At 44.5% G+C, this 25,306-nt stretch overlaps 1 protein-coding gene across 1 annotated transcript; it reads right to left on the bottom strand.

Annotated features, from left to right (window-relative positions):
- Positions 1–18,119: 18,119 nt before the first annotated feature.
- On the bottom strand, positions 18,120–23,635 carry LOC126273268 (trypsin-1-like). Its single transcript, XM_049976812.1, has 2 exons — positions 23,252–23,635; positions 18,120–18,615 (listed from the first exon to the last, which is right to left on the bottom strand). The coding sequence occupies exons 1-2, from the start codon at positions 23,633–23,635 to the stop codon at positions 18,214–18,216; spliced, it is 786 nt and encodes a 261-aa protein (XP_049832769.1). The 3' UTR covers positions 18,120–18,213.
- Between the last annotated feature and the right edge of the window lie 1,671 nt (positions 23,636–25,306).

The following is a 25,306-nucleotide window of genomic DNA, read 5'->3' as shown; positions in this document are numbered from 1 at the left end:
CCATGAGCACGCAATTTCGCTACAAGCCGCTTGTGAGCTACAGTGTAAAAAGCCTCCCGGAAATCAAGTAATACGGAATCAATTTGAAATTCGTTGTTGATAGCACTCAGCACTTCATGGGAGTAAGGAGAAGAACGATCTTTTCTAAACTCATGTTGACTGTCTGTCAATAGGCCATTTTCATCGAGGTAATCCATAATGTTCGAACACAATATATGTTCCAAAATTCTACTTCATATCGACGTTAATGACATGGGCGCGTCATTTGGTGGATTGTTCCTACTACCTTTCCTGAAGACTGGTGTGCCCTATACAATTTTCCAGTCTTTTGGCACCAACCTTTCGTCGAGCGAACGGTTGTATATGATTGTTTAGTATTGAGCTATTGCGTCAGCATACTCTGAAAGTAACCGAACTGATATACAGTCTGGACCAAAAGACTTGCTTTTATTAAGTGACTAAGTAATTAAGTTGCTTTACTACTTCGAGGATATTTACTTCTACGTTACTCCTGTTGGCAGCTGTTCTTGATTCGAATGCTGAAATATTTACTTTGTACTCCTTTGTGAAGGCACTTCAGAAGGCTGTGTTTAGTAACTCTGCTTTGGCATCACTGTCTTCGATAATATCTCCATTGCTATCGTGCCGCTAGCATACTTCACATATGACCACAATCACTTTGGATTTTCTGTCATGTTTCCAAACAAAGTTGCCTTGTTTAAACTAGTATAAGCATCTCGCACTGAAGTCCGCGATAAATTTCGAGCTTCTGTAAAAGATTGCCAATCCTGGGGAGTTTGTGGCAGGTTTAAATTTGGCATGTTTGTTTCGTTGTTTCTGCAACAGTGTCATTTATCTGTGTCACTCTGAAGCGTAGTGCATCATTCACTAAAAATTGTTTGGCCTATCACAACAATAGTCTTCTCGTTCTATCAGTAATGTAGATTTTTAGGCCATAGTAGTGAAAGAATAAATAAGTCGACCGCGCTTCTTTAAGAGAGAGGAACAGTTATGTTTCAAGCCTACGGTTCTTCACAGTTTATGTTCTTGCCGAATTTTTCTTAAGAGCCAATAAATAAATGAAAATGCTTTACCCACTGTGAAACGTGGCGTCAAGTACTCAGAGCTATTTCTGTTTACTAGTCAGCTGATATTAACAGTGAAATAAAGGTTATGATATTTACATATTTCTGAATAAACAAGAAAGCGTTAGCACAGAATTACGGAGTGTAATCAACTCTAGGCAGATACCGGTCCTAGGCCAAAGATAGTTATCTGATACATCAAAACGCGTCTTCGTGAGCTTATATGCTAATGGACACGTGTAGGATGCGTATCTTTTCATGACAAAAAGTCATTTGCATGAAGCGGTCTCATCGGAATCTACATTAATATTTCGCTGTCTTTGCACCGCCCGATAAAATCAGACATCACTTTCATACGAGTCTCCTTTCCAGTTGGAAATGACATTTTCGAATTTACGTAGCTCTGCGAGTTGCTGCTCTCTCCAGAGAGGTGGAGACATAGCTCTTCGCGTAACGATAACAGCTTCAGTACTACAATCTCGAATTTGACAGCTGCCCTGTGAAAAATTGTAATTCCTCTTCGGAAGCGTGAAAATTACATTATCTGATCCGTCAAAAATAATTACTTAGTTATTTCTTTCTGAGGTGGCCACTCGAGTTACATCATAGCAGCTTCATGGTAATTCAGACACGCACTAGTGACAGCAGGTTTGTGTTGTACAGGCCGCACTACAGAGCCAGGTGGTCACGGATATTCATATAACTCGATGTTTGTATTAGACGTATCAGATGGAAGTACTTCATTTGTTTCACAGATCTGCAATTTCGATTGCTTCGAGGGCGTCCAAGGAGAAACGGTGAATACTCAGGATTTTGACAGGAACGATCTTTCGGAACAAAAGAGTCCAGTAAACAAGAGCTCTAAAATACATACCTATGAGCACTAATTCATTTTCGATACTGTGAAACAAATCTTTCCAGTTGCTCACACTTTGCTTTCCATATTTAGAGAGCTGATATTATGGACGAAACCAAGAAAAAATGTCCATTGATCGCGGGCACTTAAGTGTATACCTTCACAACTATGAGCACTTATTCACATGCGGTACTGTGAAACAGGACTCTTCTGCTGAACATATGCTCAGAGATCTAAAGATACGCATTTTAGAGCCCTTCTTCACTAGGATTTTTTTCTTCGAATGATCGTTTCCGTCATATCCCTGAATACTGACAGTCCCTCCAGCGACACCTTTTACACGCTTATAGACATAATGTTTCACAAAGAAAAGAAGGTGTTTGACAATTATTGACTTCTGCTGTAGAACGAAAACTGTATTGTGAGGTAAAAGTCTGGATACGCCCCTATAAAAGTCGAACACTGGGAGGAATTGTGATGGCGTCTGCTATATGGTGTCTGTAGCTGGGGGTCAGCTTATAGGAGCCATGGCTACAGCAGCGACCGTCTGGAAATCCGACATCTTCGAATTGGGTTACGCGTTTCAAATGGAAATGGGGTCATGTGGCACATCATTTTGAACTGCCTCTTTCTCAGGAATACACATGTGAAATCTGTTTTAAGATGTATTTATTAATGTCGGAGTTATGACCTGTTAAAGTTTAGGATACTTGCTGCATATGTCGCAGGACCTGTGTGTCAGTAGAGGTACACACCTCCTCAATAGACCGGCTTACACTGTTAATTTTTACCTCATACACAACTGATTTCAAATTTCGCCACGGATAAAACTCGAGACGTGTGTTGGCCATGGGATAGGACCCCTCCTACCTGTCCGGTGGCCACCAAACAACTCATCCAGAAACTATCTGACTTGAGTACCATTGAGGGCGTCTTGTTGGAAGGCGGTTTGGAAATCGTCTTGTGGGTTCAATAGTGTTGGAACCATATAATCACCGAGCGTGTTACGACACCTCTCCCCACTCAGGGTTCCATTAATGAACGCCGGAGCAAGATTCTGGTGTCCCAAATCCCACACTAAACTATCACTTTTTCGCCACCAGCACCTTTACTGGGTGATTTACATCTAATCAGCAACTAGGTTTCTGTTCGTTTTATTCTCCTTGGAGATAAAAATTAGCTTCGTCACCGAAAACCACTTTTCGTATGAAGTCTGGATTCCCTGTTACACTGATCCAGAGCACATTCTGCTAACAGCGCTCGCCGATCAGGGTCATCCTTCGAAATATGGCGTTGCAACTGTAAACTGTACGGGTGCCTTTGGTGTGTGCGTAACTCACCTAGGACCGAACGCTGGTTGACACCGGATGTTGCCAATAACCGGTGCGTACTGCGATGTGGACTTTTCACAAACGTTGCCACAACTGCCGTTGCTGTCTACTCATCTGTAGCTATACTTGGACGTCCTCTGCGTGGCTTGTTCTCCACGGAACTTGCACGAAATTTGTCAAATAACTTGGATACTCTCATATGTGAAGCAATTTCTCTCAGGAGTCCGAACATTGAAATCAGCAGCAATCACTCTGCTACTTCGTCCACTACTCATTAACACCATTTTAATGCGTTCCTGCTATCTAAGTGTCATTGTGGATCATCTGTAAAAATAAACAGAATTGATCATCTCCTTGCAATTCCAGATTTGAACGGGTCATAAGTCCTAGAAATAAAAATACCTTAAAGCAGATTTCACGCATGTATTCTCGAAAACGAAGCAGTTCAAAATTGTGTACCTCACAACGCCCTTCCCATTTGGAATTCGTAATCCAAATCCAGATAACGTATTTCAAGATGGCCGCCGCTGTAGCCGGAGTTCCCGAAAGTTGCGCCCCTAGCAATAGACACCCCACACCCGACGCCATGATGATTCCTCACACCGTTCGACTCTTATAGGAATGTATCCAGACTTTTGCCTTAACCCGTAAAACTAAAGAAAGAGAGCATGTAGAGTTTACTTTTAAATACGCTTTACAAAAAATTAATATTATTTCTACTTGTGTGCAATTGTCGTGTTTCTATCAACAACCACTGTCTTACAGAGTGTTGCAGTCTAATGATACCAATACTGAATAGTATACAGAAAATGCTAGTCGCTGATGAGTTTGGGTTGCATGAAAATTTTATGATTCATGTTAATCTTATAACTAATTTATTCCTCTTTTGTTTTCAACATTTCAACGTCGTTAAAATAACCCACGCGAAAAAACCGTCATACTACATGGAGTCCGGCCTGGAACAGTCACCAAGTGGAATTACATATAGCCAGTCCACAGCTATGTCTTTCAATTCATGATATTCATTAATGAAATAATAACTTTTCTTTGTATGCTTCAATTTCAGTGTCAGCCATCACATTATTATTATATATTCTGCTGATAATTTAAACTTTTACATAGAGATAATATCATTTTCACGAATAAGTTTTGAAAATAACAGAATTTTAATAAAATCCAAATACTAAAATTAAATAAGTGCTATTTTTAATAATTAACAATAACAGCTGTTTGTACTTGCTGTGGAGAATCTGAAACTTGAACATAATGACGGCCTCATCTTAAGTGAAAACACATAAAATAATGGTTAAATTTGTTTATTAGTAAGAACGAGACATTGATACCAATACTGAGTCGTATACAGAAAATGCTGGTCTTCTTATTCAATATGTAAAAATGAAATCACCAAAATATTTAAAATATGTACTTGCATGGAAACAAAATCATCAATATTTTGCCGGGCTTGGTGGCCGAGGGGTTCTAGGCGCTACAGTCTGGAACTGCGCGACCAATTCGGTCGCAGGTTTGAATACTGTCTCGGGCATGGATGTGTGTGATGTCCTTAAGTTAGTTAGGTTTAAGTTTCTAATTTATAGGGGACTGATGACCTCAGAAGTTGAGGCCCTTAGTGCTCAGAGCCATTTGAACCATTTTTTATGGTTCAAATGGTTCAAATGGCTCTGAGCACTATGGGACTTAACATCTGTGGTCATCAGTCCCCTAGAACTAAAAACTACTTAAACCTAACTAACCTAAGGACATCACACACATCTATGCTCGAGGCAGGATTCGACCTGCGACCGTAGCAGCCGCGCGGTTCCGGACTGAGCGCCTAGAACCGCTAGACCACCGCGGCCGGACAACCGTTTTTTACAAATATTTTTAACTGAATCGTTATATAAATGCAAAAAAAGTACTTAGCAGCTACACATGTGTGGTCTTAGTGTAAATGACGATCTAGTAATAAGTAAGAGACATCTTACTAGAGGCTCATATTCTACTGCAAAGGAAATGTGACTCAATGTCGAATTTAATTAGATCCTGTATTAATAGCAGCTACAGTTGAAGACATCATCTTTGTTTTGCGACCGATTCCTTCCTTCATATCATTTTCAAGTGACAAACTGACCACAAAGGCTGATATCGTCTTAATAGGTAGGTTGCAACAAAAATGCACTGTATAAATTTCTGGAAATTTTCTCCACGCGCAAACGAAGAAATCATCTTATTTGAACGTAGATCTGGAGGTGGTTTTTTTTCATGTTACAACTCATTTTCTCCAACGTATTAGTCATGGGAGACACACACGAAAAGAAAGCACTAGTATGCCACATACAACTCTTTCTCTCAGTAGATGTTCCATATGCCCTCCGTAGGCCCGGAGAGAGTAGAAGCGAGGCAGTTGGTCCATCTCTACATACCCATCTGTCACCGAATCTGTTACTCAGAAGCCAACGGATGAAATTATAACAACTTAGTACGTTGAGCCTGGGAGAAAGAGAGGCACTCCAAAACAGCCACAAACTGTACCGGCCCGAACACTGACAGAAAATCTTTGTTGATGACTTGCTTCAACAGTGAGGATTGTCGTCTGCCCATACATGACTATTGCAAACATTTAAAATCTTATCTATTCGAAAGGACGCCTCATCTGTCAAAAGCACCAATGCACTAAAATCGGGGTTGACGCTTTGTTGAAATAACCATTCGCTGAACAGTACCCATGCAGGAAAATCAGCTGCCCGCATAAATTGTAAATGGTATGGGTACGCTTCTCCTCGTGTAATACTCGCCAGCCATGTGGTCAACAGTGTTGCAGCTATACTTCTTGTGCTGACACTATGTTCGTCGTGAACTGCATGAAGAATTTCGGTGTTGTCGCCCTTGTACGCCTCTCCTCGTCTCGAATATCAAGCTCAAATGTCCCACGTTTCATAAGACGACATTCAACATCTTCAAAGGTTTTCCTACCTGGGCACCTTTGTCCTGGAAATATCTCCAGATACAAACGCTGATCGTGTGCGCTATTGCTGTCAGCTAATCCAGTGCATCAAATGGGCATCTACCACCTCAGCATTTCTGTATAGCGCCATTGCACGAGTCGAGTGTCGAATTAACTGTACACAGTAACCTGTGTGCTTGCAACGGTCGTACTGATCGCTGGAACAGTGGATATTACCTGTAAAATAGCAATGACGTACGTCGCATGGCAACAGGGACGTGTAAAACAAAACACTTACGTGTGCAACGTAACTATACATGGCCAATAGTACACGTTCCGCATGGTTGTAAAGTCCTGCTCTTGTGTGTGTCCCATGATTAATGAGTTGGAGAAAATGTGATGTAACACGGAAATAAAGCCTTTTCAGACCCATGTTCATTTAACATGACTTCTTCGTCTACGTGTGAGGGATGTGTCCTGCAAATTGTGCCGTACATTTTTGTTACACCCTGTATATACACTAAAGGCCATTAAAATTGCTACACCAAGAAAAAATGCAGATGATAAAAGGGTATTCATTGGACAAATATATTATACTAGAACTGACATGTGATTACATTTTCACGCAATTTGGTTGCATAGATCCCACAACAACCACCTCTGGACGTAATAACGGCGTTGATACGCCTGGGATTTGAGTCAAGCAAAGCTTGAATGGCGTGTACAGGTACAGCTGCCCATGCAGCTTCAACACGATACCGCAGTTCATCAAGATTAGTGACTGACGTATTGTGACGAAACAGTTGCTCTCCACCGTTGATCAGACGTTTTCAATTGGTGAGAGATCTGGAGAATGTGCTGGCCAGAGCAGCAATCGAACATTTTCTGTATCCAGAAAGGCCCGTACAGAACCTGCAACATGCATTATCCTGCTGAAATGTGAGTTTCGCAGGGATCGAATAAAGGTTAGAGCCACGGGTCGTAACACATCTGAAATGTAACGTCCAATGTTCAAAGTGCCGTCAATGCGAACAGGAGGTGACCGAGACGTCTAACCAATGGCGCCCCATACCAGCCGGGTGATACGCCAGTATGGCGATGACGAATAGACGCTTCCAATGTGCGTTCACCACGATATCGCCAAACACTTATGCGACCATCATGAGGATGTAAACAGAACCTGAACTCATCCGAAAAAATGACGTTTTGCCATTCGTGCACCCAGGTTCGTCGTTGAGTACACCATCACAGGCGCTCCTGTCTGTGATGCAGCGTCAAGTGTAACCGCTGGCATTGTCTCCGAGCTGATAGTCCGTGCTGCTGCAAACGTCGTCGAACTGTCGTGCAGATGGTTGTTGTCTTGGAAACATCCCAATATGTTGACTCATGGATCGAGATGTGGCTGCGCGATCCGTTACAGCCATGCGGATAAGATGCCTGTCATCTCGACTGCTAGTGATACGAGGCCGTTGGGATCCAGCACGGCGTTCCGTATTACCCTCCTGAACCCACCGATTCCATATTCTGCTAACAGTCATTGGATCTCGACGAACGTGAGCAGCAATGTCGCCATACGATAAACCGGAATCGTGATAGGCTACAATCCAACCTTTATTAAAGTCGGAAACGCGATGGTACGCATTTCTCCTCCTTACACGAGGCATCAAAACAACATTTCACCAGGCACCACCGGGCAACTACTGTTTCTGTATGAGAAATCGGTTAGAAACTTTCCTCATGTCAGCACATTGTATGTGTCGCCACCGGCGCCAACCTTTTGTGGATGCTCTGCAAAGCTAATCATTTGCATATCACAGCATCTTCTTCCTGTGGGCTAAATTTCGCGTGCGTAGCACGTCATTTTCGTGGTGTAGCAATTTTAATGGCCAGTAGTGTAATACTACTGAACACATCATTTTTTTTAAAGCCCCTTTCTCATACTGAGTTGGTAAAAGTGATTTATTTTCCAGGGGTAAATGTATCGTACTTTGTTAAAGAGGTCTATTTCCGGCGGCTGGTGTTTGAGAAGAAGCTAATAATATTGTCATGCATTTATGAAAGCCTTCCTCTCATCGAGTTTACTTCAGAACATCCATTGTATACTGTGCAGAGGAACAAGTTTATCGGTCGAATGCTAAAGAAGGAGGAAATTTTTTATTTTAGGAGGCGGTGACCGAATTTCTACAAGAAAGGTGAACTCCCTTTGCTGTTCGTGTAAGAGAACTGGAACGTAACATCCAGTCTTGTTAGTTATTCGGAATTCAGATGTAATTCAAACATCTACGAGTGGTGACTTGTGAAGCAACATTTCAACAAGAAATTGTGTGATTTCTTTGATTACCGGCTTAGTTCGGAATGTTAAAATAAAGGACAATAGAATGGAAGACATCAAGGTTATGAACTACATCCAAGTATATACAATATTATATAGATACGTTGACTGTCTGTCTTGAAGTGGACTAGTCTCACAGACTAGAACGTTACGGATAATAAAATGAAGGGTTACACACTCAGCACCTTCACGAACATTATCTACGAGTCTTTTAAATCAACTAGTCATCTCTTTACCCTAGTCTTTACGTGAGTACATCTTTGCACAAAATCTAGACATATTTTTCTGTCACCCAAACTGTAGAAAATAGGAGCGGAATAAGGAAAATGGGCTGCTGAAAGTATTCTTCCAAAATTCGATATGTCAACATAAGTTCTTCTCTAATCGGCTTGCCTCTAACCCAACTGCGGCCTCAAATAGGCTTCTTTAGTCAGTCATTGAGCTCTTGAAATAACCTCTCTGTAGTAGTGCAGCGACAATCCAACAAAACGACATCAGCTCCACACAATCTTCTGGCAACAATCAGTTTAAGGCGACCTTTGTGCATTGTTCATCTCTTCTTAATACGTTTGCCATAATGTCTCATGCGTTGTCTGTAGACTGGGAATGCTATTGTTGACCCTATTCCCGAAAATTCACTTTCGGAGTTGGTCACATTAGGAAACATCATCAATTTTCCTGTGAATTCTAGGGCAGAACTACCTAATCGTTTCACCAACATTGTGGTGCGTACCCTTCACGATCGTCGTTCCTCTGAAACTCGCTACGATATCCCAACTGTCTAAAGACGGTGGACTGGGATGCTCATATCCTGTTGGTTATTTGTGATCATCCCACCGATTCAGTGCACTGAAGTTCCTTTGCCTACAATTTGCGTTTCGTAGTGCTTCGTTGTGTCTGTTCCTAGCGTCCGAATTATTGTTTTCCCGCCATCACCTCTGGTGACGAGAGCATCAATTCTGTTGACTATCCAATATACACTTCAATGTCTTTGTATCTTGAGCTAGCTAATCTTTCAAGAACAGTTTACGACAGGCGCTGTATAAGAATCTCTGTTATTTCCGTATCTTCGACAGGCGCATACTATAACGCGTGGCCTTTCCAATACCTCTGCAAAAATTCACGAATCGTACTGTCACTATGCTCTTACTACGACAACGTTAAAATTATGTCTTAACTGCCCGCTGTTGCACGACTCACCAAAAGTTATGAATGAAGGTAGTCTGAAATTCGTTGAAACTCTGGTAACTGTCAGCTACTCATTGGTCCCATGTGTATGCACGGTATTGCTCACGTAGATACCTATCTTTTACACCTCGGAACGCAGTAGCGAGAAAGAATGCATGGCCTCACACATGAAAGTGACAGGACGCAACCCCTGGGTCGGTTTAAAATCAAAGACACTAGCGTGTACCAATCTATATCTACATCTACATCCATACTCCGCAAGCCATCTGACGGCGTGTGGCGGAGGCATCAGCAATCAGATGCAACATCGAGGCCTGCATACGCAACATATTTTTGTACTATAGCAATTATTTTTTGTTCTAGCATCTTTTCGTGTAATATGGGGTATTATATTGGTTGGTTTATTTAGCGGAGGGGACCAAATAAGGAGGTCATCGGTCCTGTTTCTTAGATATGTAAAAATTTAGACAGCTACCATTTTAATAAGTGCCTGTTTATTTAGTGAAAAATCGGTTTGGGCTGTCGGGATTTCCGCACTGCGCTCGTTAGTTTTTCCTATCAGCTGATCAGTGCAATTTTTACTGCTTAGTGATCTTTGTCTTGTTTGGATTTTAATGCATTCACTTCTCGCTTAAGCGTGGATTATTCTTTCACAACTGCATTACGTGATTCAGTTGGTTTTCTTATGAATGACTCAATGAGTTCCTCCAGCGAGTTTTCTAATGTTTCTCGAAATTCTTGTACATTCTTTTTGATTTGATGAGCCGTAAGATTTAATTCGCTTACTTACTGTTTCTTATTTTCTCCTTTCCAGTTTAACGTCGTCAGACTGTTGTTTAATTTCGGTAATTTACTGCTTAAGATTACTATTCATTGTCTTGATGCATAATCAAACAATTGAGTTAATCCAACCGTTACTGGTCTTCTATAATCAATAGCAGTGACTTTCGTCTGCGAAGAGCGCCATCTTTATTTTAAGAAAACCATGCAGTCTTCATGGTCAAAGACATCAGGAACTGAAAGTACCTTAGTATGTGTCGGGCCCCTCCATAGCCCTCCATATCGAGAAAATACACTTAATGCGTTGTTGAGTATGTAGTTTTTCGCCTACGGCTGTTGTTGCTTTAAAATTTTTAGACAGCTATCCACATCCTAAAAACATTATCTAGTTGTGGAAAAGTTTGTAGTGGTACCCAACGGTCTTACTAGCAAATGTAGTAGTGAACACCATGCGAGAGAACGAGAAATAATACCAGACACAAACTAGCAAGCATCTATAAACATCTTACAATACGCCATTGAAAAAGCAGCATTCAAAAAAAATTGAACGCAATATATCCACTAGTAACACAAAGGCAACAGATTTTCCAATCCACAGACATGCTGAATAAACAAACAGAGACTGAGTATAACCTATTACTTTTTATATTCAGCACTGTCAATCTCTGAATCCAAAATACTAACAAGGGTGAGTGAACGTAATTTCCTTCTCTCTGTAAGAAACGTGAATACACTCTCCTCTCCGTTAGATCCATCCCTCCCTCTGTTATGTATTTTCACCCACCATATTTCACCACCATCACCCCATACTACACTCACAGTCGTTTTTTCACAGTTTCTTTACGACAGCAATTGTCATTAATTAAAATTACTTGATCACATATCCAAACATATAAATTGCATACTTATCGGTGGAATAAACGAAATGTGTTGACACCTCACGTATTGCGCAAAGCTAAAATTTGTCAGTAAAGTTTCGCTCGGTAAAAGTTTCAGCTCCTTAGGCTTCATCTGCTGGGACTCTTGCTACTGTTAGATTGTGGATCATGTTAGATTAGTGAACGATGTATAGAAGTGAGAGTGCAGGACATACATTACTGATCATTAAAATATCAGTTTTATGAAGACAAACCCCAACCTAATATAGCGTGTACTACATGCTTCTATGTGGAAATGATTATCATTTCAGCGCAATCATACAAAGTGTGTTAGAGTAACGTCAACTACATTCTGTGTGTAATGTAAGGATACGCAGGAAGTTTCTGCCTCAGAAAGAGGAGAAAGGTGAGCCACCGAGATTGTGGTTCCTCGTTTCTCGATATGCTGGTAGCGTTGGTCGGAAGGTTCACGAGGGCCATACACAATACAATGAAGGGTATCTGTGTCCCCATGCGATTAGCGCCTGAGAGGAGGATCGAGGAGTCAGTCACTTTACTTACCGTGAGTCAGATTAAGGGTATATTTTCAGCAACAAAAATGTCCATATGGGCAGTACAGTTACGTGTGAGACACCAAGGACAGTCAACACAATGCTCAGCTTCCCTTGACCGTTGACAGTGGTGCACCAATGAGAAAAATTGACACATGAGTGGCACTACCAGGCGAATCCCCTCTCTGCGTACAGCATCACAATGCACGCGCTGAAGAGCTGAAGCTTCATGAAGTCTGAACTTTACATGACTGCATTTGGTATCGTCATGCAGGCTCATCATCTGCCGAGATGTGGGGTTGCCATCAGCTACGCAAAACGATCACCACGGCCAGTGGGTGTGCCCACCTTTGAGACATCGATGACATCATCTTAGAACAAGACAATGCAAGATCACATGTAGCCCATGATGTCCAGGGGTACCTCGATAAGTGCGTGTTCAGCTGTTACTCTGGGCACTAAGTTCTCCAGATCTCTCACACAATGAGCACATGTAGGCACAGGCTGCCAAAAGTCTGGAACAACATGAATTACCCGTGTCCGCCCGCAGTAGCTGAATGGTCAGCGTGACGCATTGTCAATCCTCTGGACCCTTGTTCGATTCCTGGCTGGATCGGGGAATTTTCTCCGCCCAGGGACTGGGTGTTGTGCTGTCCTCATCATCATCCTATCATCGACTGCAGGTCGCCAAAGTGGCGTCAGAATGAAAGAACGGCACCCGGCGAACGGTCCGCCCGACGATTGATGAATTTGGCACAGAGTTGAAGAGGATGGAACGACACACCTGTGTCTGTCGTCTAAGCTCAGTTAGAATCGATGTTAGCTACCACCATAGTTTCTTTCGGAATAAATTTTCCTGGCTTGAAAGTGGAATGAAAGAGCCAGTTGTGCCGCGTTGAATTCCTTGAGAAACGTCTTTGCCCCACTTCACTGTGGAGCGAGTGTCGTTTATGCGGGTCAGGTATGGTTGAGTAGTGGAATTGGCAGGGGAGAATTGCTTCCTTGACGGTCAGTGGGGACAGATGCCGGCTTGTGGTTATGGTGGAGCTGTACGTTGTATTAGTAATGTGGACAGCACAGTGAAGATTTGAAAGCTCGTCCCATGTAGATTGTCTTAAAGATTGTGATGGTTACTGCAAGCTTCATCAAAGTCCTCACTGCTCCTTGTGGAGGTACCTTCCAGGAATTCCCGGAGCAGCGGGGCAAGAAAGGTCGTTGCGGAAATGACATGTAGCAGCTGTGGGACCGCCGGCCAGCAACTACACATTTAACATACAAGGAAAGTTGTGTCGTGCCGATTAAAATACTTAGGTTGTTTAGTAATTGTTATCGAGTAATGTCTTCTGTTATATGTTAATGAACAGCTCAGTTTTGAAAAGAGGTTTGTATTGCGCGCTATCTTAGCTGAGACAGGAAGTGTTACCTGTTAGCTGATGAAAGACTAACTGGTTTAACTATTTGTGCTTGCGCGGCTAAGTTGCTCAATGCAAAAGAAAAAAACTGATTTTAAGGTTGTCGACATCGCTGAACCAGGAAGGGCACATGTTGGAAAACAGCTAATTGCAAATTTCAGTATGACCTTCTCTTAAAACTAGAAGTATAATTTGTTTTCAGCGTACAGTTTTAAATGAGGTTATTTAACAGGTTTTTTTTCTGTTGGTAAGAATTCTTTCACAATGAGGTGCCAAAGAAACTGGTAAAGGCATGCGTATTCAAGTACAGCGATATGGAAACAGGCAGAATAAGGCGCTGCTGTCGGCAACGCTCTGGCGCAGTTGTTAGATCGGTTACTACGGCTACAATGGCAGGTTATCAAGATGTAAATGAGTGTGAACGTGGTGTTATAGTAGGCGCACGAGCAATGGGGCACAACATCTCCAAGGTAGCGATGAAGTGGGAATTTTCCTGTGAGAGCATTGTACCGTGAAAATGAGGAATCCGGTAACGTCAAAACTACGACATCGCTGCGGCCGGAAAAACATCCTGCAAGAACGGGACCAACGACGACTGAAGAAAATCGTTTAGTGTGACAGAAGTGCAACCCTTCCGCATATTGTGGAAGATTTCAATGCTGGACCCTCATCAACTATCAGCATGCGAACCATTTAACGAAACATCATCGCTATGGCCTTTCGGAACCGGAGGCCCACTGGTTTACCTTTTGTGACTGCATGACACAAAGCCTTACACCTCACCTGTCAACACCGACATTGGACAGTTGATGACTGGAAACATGTTGCCTGGTCGGGCGTGTCTCGTTTCAGATTGTATCAAGCGGATGGACGAGTACGGGTATGAAGACAACCTCATGAATCCATGGAGCCTGCATGTCAGCAGGGGACTGATCAAGCTGGTGGAGGCTCTGTAATGGTGCGAGGTGTATGCAGTTGGAGTGATATGGGACCCCTGATACGTCTAGATACGACTCTGACAGGTGACACTTACGTATGGATCCTGTCTGATCACCTGCATCCAATCATGTCGAGAGTGCATTCCGATCGACTTCCGCAATTTCAGCAGGATAATGCGATACCCACACGTCCGGAATGACACAAAGTGGCTCTGGGAACACACTTGTGAGATTAAAAACACTCCCACTGGCCACCAGACTCCCCGGACGTGAACATTATTGAGCATGTCTGGGTTACCTTGCCACGTGCTGTTCAGATGAGACCTCCACCCTCTTATACTATTACGGATTTATGGACAGCCCTGCAGGATTCATGGTGTCAGTTCCCTCCAGCACTACTTCAGATATTAGGTGAATCCATGCCACGTTGCGTTGCGGCACTTCTTCGTGCTCGCGTGGGCCCTACACGATATTAGGCAGGTGTACCAGGTTCTTTGGCTCTCCAACGTTGTTTTAAAAAGTTTTAAGGCTGGCTGTGTAGCGGAGTGAGGGAAAGGAAGATATTAGTTAGGAAACCAGTTGCCAATTTATGGTCCCGGTTTCTTAAAACTAAAATAAAATTATGCTTTTGGTATTCTGTTTTAAAAGGTTTTAACCCTTGTCGTATTTGTATGTCCTCCTCAAACTAAACGTAGTTGTCAAAATAAATTGGTCAAACTTAAGCTGTACTTTTTTCGCATCAGTTATGCTGCAAAACCAAGGGAAAAGCCACAAGCGCCTCCGCGGGATGGAGACATTATTGCTGCCAGAGATTGCAACTCTGTGGACTTAATTGCCATCGCAGGACATCTCCAAAATTTCGTCATATGCTCTCTAACATTCTGCGTCATGTCTGTTTGTTCTAAGTCGTGTCTCCCTATCACTTTTGCGCAACGAAGCTTTGAACGTGTTTTTTTAGAGAACTGACTAGTTTGAACCTGGGACCTGTTGCTGGTAAGGAGACGCCAGACTACACATGACATGTAGAGTTCAGAAGAGTTCAGTGGGACTAGCGATGATATTATCAAATACTTAATGATTTCAGCGTGAGCTCCACTGCACTCCCTGTAAAAGAATCTTAATACTAACTAAATTTAGTGGAAGGGGTTCAAGGCTTTCCTATTTTTAGTTAGCTGGTAAAATAACGTCGAAAAAGCAGTTAAGTTTACCATTGGAATTTTTATTCTACTCGCAAAACATTGTTTATAAATTGCACTATTGATAAAAGGAAATAGTTTAAAAGAGGATGATAAAAACCAACGGCGTTCAACAATATTCCTTGAATGGCTTTCGAAGTTCTACAATGGATCGAAGAATTACCTATGCTATATCACATTTATAATCTAGGTTTAAATTAAGTTTCATGAAAGAGGAAACTATAAAAATGGTCTACAGAGGCTCTCAGTTATACACTCCTGGAAATTGAAATAAGAACACCGTGAATTCATTGTCCCAGGAAGGGGAAACTTTATTGACACATTCCTGGGGTCAGATACATCACATGATCACACTGACAGAACCACAGGCACATAGACACAGGCAACAGAGCATGCACAATCTCGGCACTAGTACAGTGTATATCCACCTTTCGCAGCAATGCAGGCTGCTATTCTCCCATGGAGACGATCGTAGAGATGCTGGATGTAGTCCTGTGGAACGGCTTGCCATGCCATTTCCACCTGGCGCCTCAGTTGGACCAGCGTTCGTGCTGGACGTGCAGACCGCGTGAGACGACGCTTCATCCAGTCCCAAACATGCTCAATGGGGGACAGATCCGGAGATCTTGCTGGCCAGGGTAGTTGACTTACACCTTCTAGAGCACGTTGGGTGGCACGGGATACATGCGGACGTGCATTGTTCTGTTGGAACAGCAAGTTCCCTTGCCGGTCTAGGAATGGTAGACCGATGGGTTTGATGACGGTTTGGATGTACCGTGCACTATTCAGTGTCCCCTCGACGATCACCAGAGGTGTACGGCCAGTGTAGGAGATCGCTCCCCACACCATGATGCCGGGTGTTGGCCTTGTGTGCCTCGGTCGTATGCAGTCCTTATTGTGGCGCTCACCTGCACGGCGCCAAACACGCATACGACCATCTTGGCACCAAGGCAGAAGCGACTCTCATCGCTGAAGACGACACGTCTCCATTCGTCCCTCCATTCACGCCTGTCGCAACACCACTGGAGGCGGGCTGCACGATGTTGGGGCGTGAGCGGAATCCGGCCTAACGGTGTGCGGGACCGTAGCCCAGCTTCATGGAGACGGTTGCGAATGGTCCTCGCCGATACCCCAGGAGCAACAGTGTCCCTAATTTGCTGGGAAGTGGCGGCGCGGTCCCCTACGGCACTGCGTAGGATCCTACGGTCTTGGCGTGTATCCGTGCGTCGCTGCGGTCCGGTCCCAGGTCGACGGGCACGTGCACCTTCCGCCGACCACTGGCGACAACATCGATGTACTGTGGAGACCTCACGCCCCACGTGTTGAGCAATTCGGCGGTACGTCCACCCGGTCTCCCGCATGCCCACTATACGCCCCCGCTCAAAGTCCGTCATCTGCACATACGGTTCACGTCCACGCTGTCGCGGCATGCTACCAGTGTTAAAGACTGTGACGGAGGTCCGTATGCCACGGCAAACTGGCTGACACTGACGGCGGCGGTGCACAAATGCTGCGCAGCTAGCGCCATTCGACGGCCAACACCGCGGTTCCTGGTGTGTCCGCTGTGCCGTGCGTGTGATCATTGCTTGTACAGCCCTCTCGCAGTGTCCGGAGTAAGTATGGTGGGTCTGACACACCGGTGACAATGTGTTCTTTTTCCATTTCCAGGAGTGTATTTAATTACTTATTTAACTTGTCGTAAATTACAGTGGCTGATGTCGCTTCTCAATAATTATATAACAGAAAAATCATCGCTCTTCAGATTTTAACTTCTAGTAGTGAATTTGAATACCATGAGCATTAATTGACAATCGACATTAGTATTATGCAAAAAGAGGGTCTAACAGATGAGACTTCTGCAGTTCTGAGTGAAGCCTTTATGCGGCATCGCGTGCGATCATTACCTTGTCGTTGGTTAGGCAGCGTCAGGGGGCGGCGGGCGGCGCCGCTCCGCACACCTCGCCGTCTCGGAAGCAACTCTTCTTAACCTCTCGTTACTACAATTTACCGAAGTTGATTTAAGAAATGGCATCTGGATGTGTTTTCAACTGACCAATCAGCGTCTCAATGTTAACCTTAATCTCCACCTACAAAAATTATGTCTATCCAATGAGAAACGTTATACTTTTCGTGGTGGGGCAATGTTTTTAACGTTTGCAACGTAACAGAGACGCGTATAGTCTCACGCTAAAACTTGCAGCTGGTGTGGCCCTTTTAGTGTTGCCGTAAGAGCTATACTGTTCTTCTGGATGGCTCTATCTTTTAACATGGGCTGGGGGATGATCGCTGGCGATGTGGGTGTCCGTCCCTTATCATAGGGCCTTCTAGCTTAACACGGTTCTGCTCTCGGCTTCTGTTCTCGTTTCTCCCTCGTAACTGCGTCTGTTTCACGGTGGGAAGGTATGACATGCAATTAGGCGTTCTTGTGTTAGTATTCCATTTGCTCACTCGTTGATCGTATTACTATGGTTAATTTAATGTCAGGATTTATTCGGAGCTATGTTACATATTGGCGGATTTGCTATCATGTCAGGGTTTTCATGGCAGGTGTTGGATTTACCTGACACCTTACAGCTGTCCTTCCTGGTCTTGCAGTTTTAATGACCCAAAGTGTGTTTAGAGGACACCACATAAGCATTCGGCAAAACATGAGTATTTATTTAACAATAAGGTACAGATGATAGTATCTGATGTGGTTGTATCCACTGAGGAGAGCGGGTGAAGTCTAGATGCCGGCGGTGTCTCGGATCCAGGCCCTCAGATAGCCGACATTGCTCTGGACGGAGAGGCCGACTTCGCAGGAGCCGAGACCCCACGAGACGATGCCCACCTGGGTGCCATTGTTGACCAGTGGGCCACCCGAGTCGCCGATACACACGCCACGCGTGAACTCTCCAGAGCAGATCATGCGCTCCGTCACGGCATTCACAGCGATGAACACCTGGCGGCATGTCTCGCGGTCCACCACGTTGATGTCTACCGCCTGCAGTGTACTGGAGGGGCCGCTGCCGCTGTGCTGGTAACCCCAGCCACTGACTGTCACAGGCAGCCCACTCGGAGGGTCGTAGCCCTCAGCTGGGAGTCCCACTAGCTGTACGTTGGGGCCCAGCGTGAAGGATCCGTTGACCTGTGAATCGAGTACGAACAGTGTAAGCGACAGCCATTTGCCATTTTTGTGCTATCTAATCTTCTTAAGTCGACATGACAGACAATACTCGTGATGAAGCAACTGTGACACACATGTGAAAATATGCGGTAAAAGGATTGGAAAGGCAACGGGATAGCAAAGAGATGGGAAGGAAATACTGACTTCCAACCTCACAGGCACGTGCTGCAATGCAGAATCTGTGCCGCACGGGGACTCAAATTCGGATGCTCCACTTCTATAGAATGGTTGCTGTAACCACCTTGGCCATCCGAAAACACTTCCCGTCAGACCCCAGTTACCAACCTCCCACTCGCTACACCATAACAATCTTCGACATTTAAACCCCTACTATCAAATTTCTGATTCCGTAGAAGGTCTGACTTTTGCTGTGTATCTGTACTGAAATTTTTTCATAAAACAACCTTCGCTTCCATAGAAACGTAGATATAAGTGGCGTCTCTTCTGTCGCATTAAGTTTATGTACAACGGTTGGACAAAAACATGGAAACACAGCGAGAAGTGCATCCTTAAACATAAATACAGATTTTATCCATACCTGTATTTGTTATTGTTGACCAAGAACGACACCAGTTTAATTATCTTCAATACGTTCTATGGCGAACATTACATGTGAAAAACTTGTACCCGTTCCACTTACAGCGAGTCCACAATCTTCGCATTGGTGACAGTGCCACACGGATTGAATTTCGTCACTGGTTAAACGACGATTGTCCTTTTCCTTTCATTAATATTGTTCACTGATGATCCCACGTTTACACGGCATCGAATCAACAATACACTTAATAATCAGCGATGGACACAGGAAAATCGACAAGGTACCGCAGAAACGAATCTCTAAGTTTCTTTTCCGACCAGTGTTAGGTCTAGCATGGACGGTAGCATATTGATAGATCCGGTTATTTCAGAAGAACGAATGGTGCGACTGATTTGCTTAAATTTTTTTGAAGATCGTTTGTTAAACACTTTCAGGACTTTCTTGTGGCCACGCGAACTGCAGTGTACTTGCTAAATGTCGGTGCCCTTCTACGTTTTACCAGACGTGTGGTGGAAGATGTAAATGGTTCAAATGGCTCTAAGCACTATGGGACTTAACATCTCAGGTCATCAGTCCCCTCGACTTAGAACTACTTAAAGCTAACTAACCGAAGGACATCTCACACATCCATGCCCGAAGCAGGATTCGAACCTGCGACCGTGGCAGCAGCGTGGTTCCGGACTGAAGGGCCGAGAACCACTCGGCCACAGCGGCCGGACGGTGGAACATCTCAACAGCGTTTAACCTAATTGATGGATTGGTCGTTGCGGTATAATAAACTGGCCGCCAAGATCTCCAGACCTAACACCATTACACTTTTATCTGTGTTCTGGACGACGTTTGAGGTATAAATACTGAAGGTAAATACCAAAAATCACAAGTGCACCGAATTTGAGAGAGGGATATTCCAGAACAGGAGGAGTATGTGTTCAACATCCCATGGACAACGAGTTCATTACAGACGGAATGCAAGCTGGGAATAGGGAAGGATGGAGAGCTAAATCGGCTGTGCCCTTTGGAAGAAACCAGCCCGGCATTTACCTATCACGTCCTTCCGAACGCGATTCCAGTGTACTAACCACTGCGTCTCCTCACTCGGTGGGTTATTCCAATATTTACTGTGAACTGTGCAATAGCTGTAATTTGAGGTCATACTTTGTGAAACGCATATTGTAACGTATACTAACTGTTGTAAATGTGTAAACTTGACATTTCAAAAGAAATAACAGTGTAAATTAAATGTTTCCAATGTAGGGAACCACTCGGACTGGGGAAAATGTCCTTAAGCGATCGCTGCTGTCACATCCCAGTATACTCACCACTCTTCCTAGGACACCAAGGATTGGGAGAAAGGGAAGCATATTATCACCTTTAAGTAGTTTGGGTTGTCGTAATGGCATCATTCGCAAAACTCCATACATATATACATGTATATACGTTTGCATGTGTGCATATATGTCCCTCATATCCGCTTAAACCACTCGACGAAATTCAACCGAACTTTGTATACGCATCACTTAGAACCACCGTGGGGATAAGAACTGTGTCCATCTCAGAGGGATAGGAGTTGGGGTGGTAAAGTGTCTTAGCTCATGAAACGAAAAGAGGCATTTTACAACGCGGGCACTTAGCGACTTGCAGCAAACTTTACCCTTAACCTCAAACTTATGAGGCTTTTCTCAATAACACACCGCACATAAGGAGAAAGGTTTATCGCTTACTATTTTTACTGTTCGCCGCCGCGCGGTCTAAGCGCCTTGGCGCGGTTCGCACGGCTCCCCATGTCGGTTTTTTGGGTCCTCCCCCAGGCATGGGTGTGTGTGTCGTCCTTAGCGTAAGCTAGATTAAGTAGTGTGTAAGGCCTAGGGACCGATGATGGTTCAAATGGTTCTGAGCACTATGGGACTTATCTCCTGAGGTCATCAGGCCCCTAGAACTTAGACCAACTTAAACCTATCTTACCTAAGCACATCGCACACATCCATGCCCGAGGCAGGATTCGAACCTGCCACCGCAGCGGTCGCGTGGTTCCAGTCTGTAGCGTCTAGAACCGCTCGGCCATTAGGACCGATGACCTTAGCGGTTTGGTCCAATAGCAACTTACCACAAATTTGCAAATTTCGACTGTTCGTCGCCTCAGGTAGGACATTATAATTTTTTACTTCTCAACAACTTGTATTCGGAATAATTTTTCAGACAGTATTTAGGTAAGTCATGGAACGCATCTCCAGAAACATACGCTTCGAAAGCTCATAGTTCAGGAGGTATGTAGCTGAAAATATTGAGCTGCGTGTAAGGAAACTGCAGTGCGAAATTCGCCAGAGATACTGCTGAAACATGTGTACTGATATGAGTGAGATATGTTACACAAACATACGTGAAATATACAGTTATTCTTGTTAACGTTTAAAAACTTTCGAAGCGACATAGATGACCCAAAACGAAGTAATGTATCATAAGACACATGAGGTCGCAGACGTCGGGAAATATCCCAAAAGTAGATGACTAATGTTGGACTTGTGACGTCACCAGATGTCCTACCTCACCACACTTGCAGCGGCTGAGTCTGTCGTCTTGTGGCACCTGATCATCCCAAGCCATGTGGCTTCATGTCGGTGTGGCTCTCGGCCAACGTGCGTGACTTAGGCGCGTGGAGTTCAGGATTCGGTCATTACGACTGGCGGGCAGTATTTTTTTCATTGTCTTAGACAATTTGATGTTTACACTGATACAAGATTTATTATTTTATATACCGGTCTTGCTGTCTCCGCTGGTTCATTGCAATGTACAGTAGGACGGAAGATTACGGTATTACGTCACAAGTAAATGAGCATTAGCTTCCAAATAAATGACCTAGGTTTTCTTTACTAAATAACGTCTATAACCAAGAAAGGAAGGGACAAAAAGGAAAGACACGCAAAATAAGAACAGCTTTTACTTGGTTACTGCGAGAACAATAATTTTGCGACTTCTACGGTTTCAACAGACGTTTACGAGAGGTGTTCGAATGCAAGTACTGGGTTGCTCAGTCGTCCCTTCACGCCCCAGTCCAACCGCTGCTCTTGCGACAGAATATGTCACCTGGTGACGTCACATGTTCAACATTTCTCGTTCGTTTTTGAGGTATGTTCCGATACTGACAACCACCTGTTTTTATATTAAATTACTTGCCTCAGTGTCATCTACGTCACTTCGGGCTTTTTTAAACGCTAATAAGAATCTCCCAGTATGTGAAACGTGTGTGTACAGCAACCTCGCACACAAAAAGCTCATCCTAAACCTTTGGATCGATTTCAACCAAATTTTGTGCACTTGTTATTTACTATCTGGGAAGAAATATTGTGGGGTGTAAGAACCAGCAATCTCCTACTTGGGTGGGTATGATGACGCGGGAGGAGAACGAGGAGATGTGTAGGGCGGAGGAAGAGTTGGAAAGAGAGATGGTTCAAAAATGGTTCAAATGGCTCCCAGCACTATAGGACTTAACATCTGAGGTCATCAGACCCCTAGACGTAGAACTACTTAAACATAACTAAGCTAATGACAGCACCCACATCCATGCCAAAGGCAGAATTCGAAACTGCGATTGTAGCAGCAGCGAAGAAAGATGGGCAGGGAGAAATGGACAAAGATGGATAAGGGGAGGATATGGAGTCAGAGAGAGGGCCGGGGGCAGGACGCGTGCAGCACAGCCCAGGGATGGAGATGGATAGAGAATGGAAGGGGGCGAAGTTGAACAGAGGCAAGGGGTACAGGATATGGGTAGAAAAGGGGAAGAGTTGGAGACTTACATCTGAGGGGGATTGGAGATAGAGATGGGAAAGAAGCGAAGGTGAACAGAGAGACAGAGGAGGAGGAGGTGGACAAAGAGGCAGGTGGATTGAGAGAGTGGTAGGAGAAGATGGTCAGAGAGTGGGGGAGACGAACAGAGAGAGGAGACACTAAGAGATGAACAGAGAGAGGGGGAGGACGAGAAGGACACAGCGAGGGAGAAGGGGGATCTGCACATATCTGTGCATCGCCGGTTACATAGCTAATAATTAAATAAACTTCACTAACCTGTACGACTGCGATGTCGTAGTCTAAGGTGCGGCTATCGTACTGCTGGTGCAGGAAGGCGGCTGCCGCCTCTATCACCGTGCCGCCGCTGCCACGGACGGAGGAGCCCGCCCGCAGCGCCAAGTAGTCCAGTTGGACGTCCTCGACGCAGTGGCCGGCGGTCAGCGCCCTGGAGGGGCCGATGAGCGACGCGCCACATGACTGGTCGCCGCCGAGCTCGAAGGCCAGCTGCCAGGGGAGGTCGGCGATGCTGGCCTCGTGGCCGCCGACGATGCGCTCGTGGCCGCTGGTCCGCTGCCGGACCGCGGACGGCCACGCCGCAGCCGCCGACAGCAGCAGCAGCCACAGACACGGGCTCCAGGTCACTGTGGCGGGACGCGGCATCCTGGGCTGTGCTGCACGCCTCCTGCCCCCGGCCCTCTATATACTCCTGCTGGCCGAGAAAATTAATGACATCAATCAGAGCCTTATCTTCGTCCGATACAGATCATAAGTGGCACTGCACTGATATCATTCAGATTATCATATTTTTCTACGAGGGTCGTCCACAAAGTAAGTTCCGTTTGGGTATATAAAACAAACGTGTACAGGCACAGAAAAAGTACATATTGTACAAAAATCTACACTGTTAAACTACTTTTCTACATAGCTTCCCGGTTCTAGGCGCTTCAGTCTGGAACCGCGCGACCGCTACAGTCGCAGGTTCGAATCCTGCCTCGGGCATGGATGTGTGTGATGTCCTTAGGTTAGTTAGGTTTAAGTAGTTCTAAGTTCTAGGGGACTTATGACCTAAGATGTTGAGTCTTATAGTGCTCAGAGCCATTTGAACCATTTTTGTATGATTGTATGATAGCGGAACAAACACTGGTAGCAGTTTCTTCTGTAAAATATCTGGGAGTATGTGTGCGGAACGATTTGAATTGGAATAATCATATAAAATTAATTGTTGGTATGGCGGGTACCAGGTTGAGGTTCATTGGAGAATCCCTAGAAAACGTAGTCCATCAAAAAAGGAGGTGGCTTACAAAACAGTCGGTCGACCTATACTTGAGTATTGCTCATCAGTGTGGGATCCGTACCAGGTCGGGTTGACGGAGGAGATAGAGAAGATCCAAAGAAGAGCGGCGCGTTTCGTCTTAGGGTTATTTGGTAAGCGTTAAAGAGATGTTTAGCAAACTCAAGTGGCAGACTCTGCAAGAGAGGCGCTCTGCATAGCGGTGTAGCTTGCTGTCCAGGTTTCGAGAGGGTGCGTTTCTGGATGAGGTATCGAATATATTACTTCCCCCTACTTATACCTCCAGAGGAGATCACGAACGTAAAATTTGAGAGATTCGTGCGCGCACGGAGGCTTTCCGGCAGTCGTTCTTTCCGCGAACCATACGCGACTGTAACAGAAAAGGGAGGTAATGACAGTGGCACGTAAAGTGCCCTCCGCCACACCCCGTTTGGTGGCTTACGGAATATAAATGTAGATCTAGATGTAGATGTAGCGTAGAACAAGTTTTTTATACCTTCTTCATACAAGGTTGCCGCCATGAGGTAACATGTTCTTTCAGCTCGTCAGCAGCGTTGAAGCGCTGACCACGAAGGACCTATTTTAGGTGTAAGAAGAGATTAAAGTCGCTAGGAGTGAGATCCGGGTTGTATGGGGAGGATGATCAAACACGTCCCAGTGAAATTCCCGTAAGAGTCGTTTGATCACATTCGGTGTGTGAGGTCGGGTAAAGTTTTCGAAATTTCAGTTTTTTAGTAACAATTTCGTGAATTAGTGATCGTGAGATTTGTGGAACTTCCATACCAAGGGCAGTAAGTGTAAACACATAGGTGTGCTTACCCTTCAGTTCAGCTGTATGAACCAGTTCACCAGTAACCACAGATGGGCATCCACTTCGTTCTTCGTCTTGCACTTGATCACGTCCTTCATTCAACAGTCTGACCCATCTTCTAACCACTGAACCACTCTTAGCATTTTGTCCGTAAACCTCGTCGATTTGTCTACGAATTTCTTTTGGTTTAATTTTCTTTGCATTTAGAAAACGAATCACAAATCTGATT

Source organism: Schistocerca gregaria, chromosome 5, assembly GCF_023897955.1.
Source record: "Schistocerca gregaria isolate iqSchGreg1 chromosome 5, iqSchGreg1.2, whole genome shotgun sequence".
NCBI classification, from domain to species: domain Eukaryota; kingdom Metazoa; phylum Arthropoda; class Insecta; order Orthoptera; family Acrididae; genus Schistocerca; species Schistocerca gregaria.
Note: the sequence above shows the minus strand (reverse complement) of the source record. Positions and strands in the feature narration are given on the sequence as shown.

Excerpts from the sequence above, each read along its gene's own strand:
- LOC126273268 (XM_049976812.1), bottom strand. The coding sequence starts at position 23,635 with ATGCCGCGTCCCGCCACAGTGACCTGGAGCCCGTGTCTGTGGCTGCTG. Across the intron at positions 18,616-23,251 it reads ACGACATCGCAGTCGTACAG|GTCAACGGATCCTTCACGCT; the intron begins GTTAGTGAAGTT and ends CTCGATTCACAG.